Source organism: Squalius cephalus (genome assembly GCF_949319135.1).
Source record: "Squalius cephalus genome assembly, chromosome: 6".
NCBI classification, from domain to species: domain Eukaryota; kingdom Metazoa; phylum Chordata; class Actinopteri; order Cypriniformes; family Leuciscidae; genus Squalius; species Squalius cephalus.
Window position 1 is genome coordinate 34,525,079 of NC_137127.1, and position 5,141 is coordinate 34,530,219.

The following is a 5,141-nucleotide window of genomic DNA, read 5'->3' on the forward strand; positions in this document are numbered from 1 at the left end:
TCTAGAGGACATTCACACAATTTGTTGACACATTTCTTGATTTCAGATGTCACAAATCAACTGTATTATTTTAATTGTTAATGAGGCCTGTCTTATCCTCTAACCCTATTAGCTTTATTAAACCATGTTTTGGTCATCAAACCTTCATCAGGTTACAAGGTTGGATGACCACATGGTATACAATAAAACTCACTCGAGTCATGGTGAAAGCAGTGTGCACTACTGCTTTAAAATTGTAAATAAATGACCTATCCCCGCACCTGATATGCAAATACATTTTAGTATCCTTATTGGAAATAAATGACATCTGATCTATTAAAAAGGACAAAAAAATAAATAGTTTGAAATGCCAATATTTTTTTTTACATCTTTAATGATTTAAAAAAAAATCTGAACAGGCTGATTACTAAAACAAATTTGAAACAATGAACAATAATCAAGTGAACAAAAATATATATAATTTCCACTTAACTACACAAAATTTCACCACCCCTGTATGCCCTCCCCCTCCCATTCTTCCCAGCGCTGAACAGGCTGATAAATAAATAAAATTTATTTAATTATTTAAACGGCAAGTGAACAAAAAAATTATAATAATATCCCCTAAATTATAGAATATTTAAACCCCTGTGTGCCCTCCCCCTCCCTTCCTTCCCGGCGCATGCTTTAGGTGGTCTGCGGCATGGAGCTTGATTGTAGCCTCAGTCGCATTTGCGTCCCATTTCAAGACAGCCGCTGCAAGAGTTGAACAAAAACAAAAAAATATATAAATTTATATATATATATATATATATATATATATATATATATATATATATATATATATATATATAGAAAACCAGTGTTACATTGCAATGACTTCACATACAATATTTTTATGTGAAAACATCCAGGTGAGAAGTTCCTTATTCCTCCTGTCAAATATCAACTAAGTGGCAATACTGCACAGACCCATAGTGACTGGTGTGGTATATGGCAGCATACACCTGACTGAAGACTGGTTCTGTAAACTCGCTTCGCTGTATGTTAGGAAGGTGTAAGATTGCAATATTTTTGCTAACACTGACACTAGAATATGTTGAGGTAGTGAAAACAGGTGAGTTAGTGTTAAACTTAAATGACGTGGGAAACTGCTGTGTACCTTTAATTGCTTCAAATGTTTTAGTTGATTCTAGAGGCAGTTTTTGCTTCTTCCCCTTCCCCTTCATGTTAAAACTCGACATTAGCCGGTTGGTGAAGAGCCTTAGGAAACAAATTCACCATTTAGAAATGACACGTGTGTGGTAATCTACAGGAACGCATGGGTGAGAGTGCCAAGAGTAGACTAAAGAGATGTGGTTCTGTTTAATCGATTCCAGAAAACAACAGAGTTGACAATTGTATAGCTCCAATGACATACTTTCCTGTCCCTGCACTTGTGAAATCCCCTCCTCTTTATACCTTACACATCAAGTTTCTTTGAGGACTCATGATTGCATTTCAGATAATTAATAAGCATTTAATTTCCTCCATTGTCTCCAGCTGCACTATATGGGCGGATGACAGAGGCAACTTACATTTGTTTAACTTTTTTTTTTTAATGAAATATGAAAATGGCAGTCAATGCAGTTTTCTGGAGCTTTTTCTATTTTTCCACAGCTTTCTTGTTTCGGACAGTGGTCTAGTGAATAAAGTGTATAGTATAAGTTGGTTAAGATGCGTCACATCCTCCGTCGACCAGCAAACTGTGACAATAAATGTAACACGTTTTTGTGTTCTGCATGTAACATGTTCCTATATGTAGGGATCTTGTTAAAAATACCTGTCTAAAATTTTATGTATTCCATCTCTCAGATCTCTCCCTCCAATTCTGCTGAGTTGAAGCACCTTTAAAGAGAGGGTGTAACATTCCTTACATGTTAGAAAAACAATAGCCTATAACAAGTTCTGACTTATATACCACAGAACAATATTTATAAATTAAATGGTGCATAAAATTATATCACTTCTAGATTGTGCATACCAGGGACTCAAAGGCATCTTTATCTTTGAGGCGTTCCTCCTCTCTTTTAAACTCGTCCATCGTTTCTAGCTGCTCGATGTGGGCAGACGACTGGTGAGGCTCGCTTCTCCCCAGCCTTCTCACCTCGAGGTGGATGTCAACTAGCTTTGTCAAAACTTTTTTTTGAAATTCTGAAAACAAAAAGAACCACATATGTAAAAGTCTCCATGTCGGTTTAAACTGCTGACAAGAAGCCAATTAGAAAATTATGTTACTGTTATCCTTAAACAGATGTTCAAAGACCTACTAATGCTGTATGTCCTGTTCAATTCATTTTTATAGTTTTTGATACCAGCTCGAACACTTCAGTACTTACTTGCCATGGACATTGGAAATCGTAGGTCCCTACAAGGCCCTGTACTGGCTTCATGTGCAGAGGATTGCTCTGAGAAAGACCTCCCAGAGGATCTTTGGATGGGCGTGTCATAATCTGAAAGACAAAATGTGTCTATTACATTATTGTTCGTAATATGGATATTGCTCTTGTAGCGAGTTGTGTGCCTCTGCTGTACTCAGCAGTCAGTGCAAAAAGACCTATATACTTTTAGCCATGATGATACTTGATAGAGAATAAATTAAGGTCAACCATGAAGCTCAGAATCTTAAAAGCAGTTGTTAAAAATATGCACTATAACATGGCTGCTACTTTAGAACATTTACACTCTTGCCACAGTGAATTGCATTCGGAGGAATACCTTCTTTAGACAAATCGCTGTGCCTGGACTGCTTGTGTCCCATCTGGTGGCTCTGCCTGGATCCGTGGCTCTGCTTGGATCCGTGGCTCTGCCTGGACCCGTGGCTCCGCCTGGACCCGTGGCTCTCCCTGGACCCGTGGCTCCGCCTGGACCCGTGGCTCCCCCTGGACCCGTGGCTCTCCCTGGACCCATGGCTCTCCCTGTCGCTGGGCTGGGATCCATCACTGTGGCTGGACTGGTGGCTGGACCCAGCACCCCTCGACTGACTGGCTTGGTTTATTGTCGAATGTCCATAGTCTGAAAAACAAACCTTGAGTTAATTTAGAGTTAAATGAAGGTTTATGGAAATACAGAAGAAATATGCTCTGAGATTCAACTGGATTTACACATAATGTGGTTAATTAAATTGTTTGTGGTTGATAAAATGATTTGGTGTTCGAGGGGACTGGTTTAATGTGATTACTCACTACCTGTGGACCTGTCCCTGGACCCAGCCCCCTGGACCGTGTGAGACCTGGCTGAATTTGAATGTCCAGTGTCTGAAAATTAGCACATGTAAATTATTAACAATGATTTTGTAACTACATTCATGTTATAAATATGCAAAAAGATGTAAGAAATTAGTAGATTCAAGTGATGGATACTTACCAGTGACTTTTTTGCTAGCAGACTCCATCTGGATGGACTTTGTCACCTTTGTTGGTGGAATGGGAAAAGAGGGCGCCTTGATAATGGCACCTAGACAGATGCAGTTTATTAAATAAATGGGAGTACCAGTCATAAAAAAAAGCATTTGTAATATTAAAACATTGCAATTCTATAAGAACTACATAGGTGTGCAATGTTAACAGCTTGGGAAATCACTACCAGTCACGTTCTCTTCTTCCTCCAAATCGTCAGATTCTGTAATTGTACAAATTAACATTTACTTTTTTTTTTTAAGTGACCTAAAACTAGAGTGCCTCAAATGAATTCAGTGTATAGAATTTGATTCTGAACAATTATCATAGAAGCATACCGAGAACATAGTCATCAAACTTGCGTTTGGTCTTTTTCCTTCCTTGTACTTCCTCATTTTCTTCCTCCTCCTCAACACAGCTCGTCATGTCATAATCATCACATTCATGAATGTTAACTGTAAGGTTAAAGACACAGACACTACAATTACAATAAAAATGACCATACTACTAGCATCTTGATAAGGGTGCTCACCTGACAATTTTTGCCTTACAATTTTTATTTTGACAGAGGAATGAATCTCATTAGATCATTTGCAAAAACTTACCAGAGGTCATTTTACGCTTCACCAAGGTGAATGTCATCCAGTCATCCTGAGGGGGGTGTTGATTGAGGAAAGCTGCCTTTTCCCCTTTTTTTGGCCATCTAATAGTTTTGTTGTCGACATCAATCCAGTTGTCTGGGGCAGTTCCCTCCACTTCCTTGCCATGCTCCACCCACACAGCCCTGGCATACACCATGATCTGGCAAGTAAAAGCACATTCATAAAGTGTTAGCACTTTTCCACACCACTTATCTGAAACTGCTACAAACAAACACAAATGCCACCAGAAATGGATTATATATAATATATATAATTCTCCTCCACCACACCGCATTATTGTGAGTATATATGTACCTTACTGCTTCTGCCCAATTTCAAACATTGTTTAACATTGTTGAATCCACCTTTAAGTGTTCTGAACTCAGTTATAACAAAATATAGAATGGTAAATCTACAAAGAGGTTAATTAAGATAAAACTGCCAACCTTCAAATTCTGTGTTCTATACCATGGAGGAGAGGTATGAGGACAGAACCACCATTTTCATGAGGGAGGCAGGCCACCTTGCGGAGCAGATCAGTTTCAAGTAGTTGTCGTCTTTTCATCCTGCCTCGTCCATTTCTTGTGTACACTATATTTAGCAGTTTTGAGCTGCATGGCTTTTCAAACAACGCTGATGTGTTACGCTGGTGCAGGACATCGCATAACACAATCCCATCTCCTCTTCTTTCTCTGATAAAAGCAAATATTTCACCTCGCAAGAGAAAACAACTGTCCTTTTCCTTTGTAGAAACAAACATTCGGGGCCGTGCTTCAGGCTGTGTTTTGCTCTTGCTAGCGTTTGCATATTCAATCTCTGATAATCGCCTGGTCACCTGCGCAAGGGGATTTTTCCCACTCCGTACATTTTTCTTTATTTGTTGGAGATGGTTTTCAAAAGGGAAACCAGAAATGTCATTCAATGAGCAATTGAAGTGGCGGACATCCTCATGAAGGTGAATCAGTCCATGTACATTGTATACTGAAAAATACTTTCCGTACAGGTCAGCACAGCGGATGACAAAGTGTGAGATGAGTTCATGGGCATATTGAAGGTATGCATTGCGAGTGCTCTCATCAGAGTC

The 5,141-nt window shown here is 39.0% G+C and overlaps 1 protein-coding gene across 1 annotated transcript; it reads right to left on the minus strand.

Annotated features, from left to right (window-relative positions):
- Window positions 1–2,216: 2,216 nt before the first annotated feature.
- LOC307160536 (uncharacterized protein) lies at window positions 2,217–4,557 on the minus strand (the record flags this gene model as incomplete). Its single annotated transcript, XM_079874695.1, has 9 exons — window positions 4,504–4,557; window positions 4,022–4,217; window positions 3,755–3,871; window positions 3,604–3,639; window positions 3,385–3,474; window positions 3,204–3,275; window positions 2,737–3,033; window positions 2,358–2,471; window positions 2,217–2,221 (listed from the first exon to the last, which is right to left on the minus strand). Exons 2-9 carry the CDS (start codon window positions 4,212–4,214, stop codon window positions 2,217–2,219), a joined length of 924 nt encoding a protein of 307 aa, XP_079730821.1. The 5' UTR covers window positions 4,215–4,217; window positions 4,504–4,557.
- Between the last annotated feature and the right edge of the window lie 584 nt (window positions 4,558–5,141).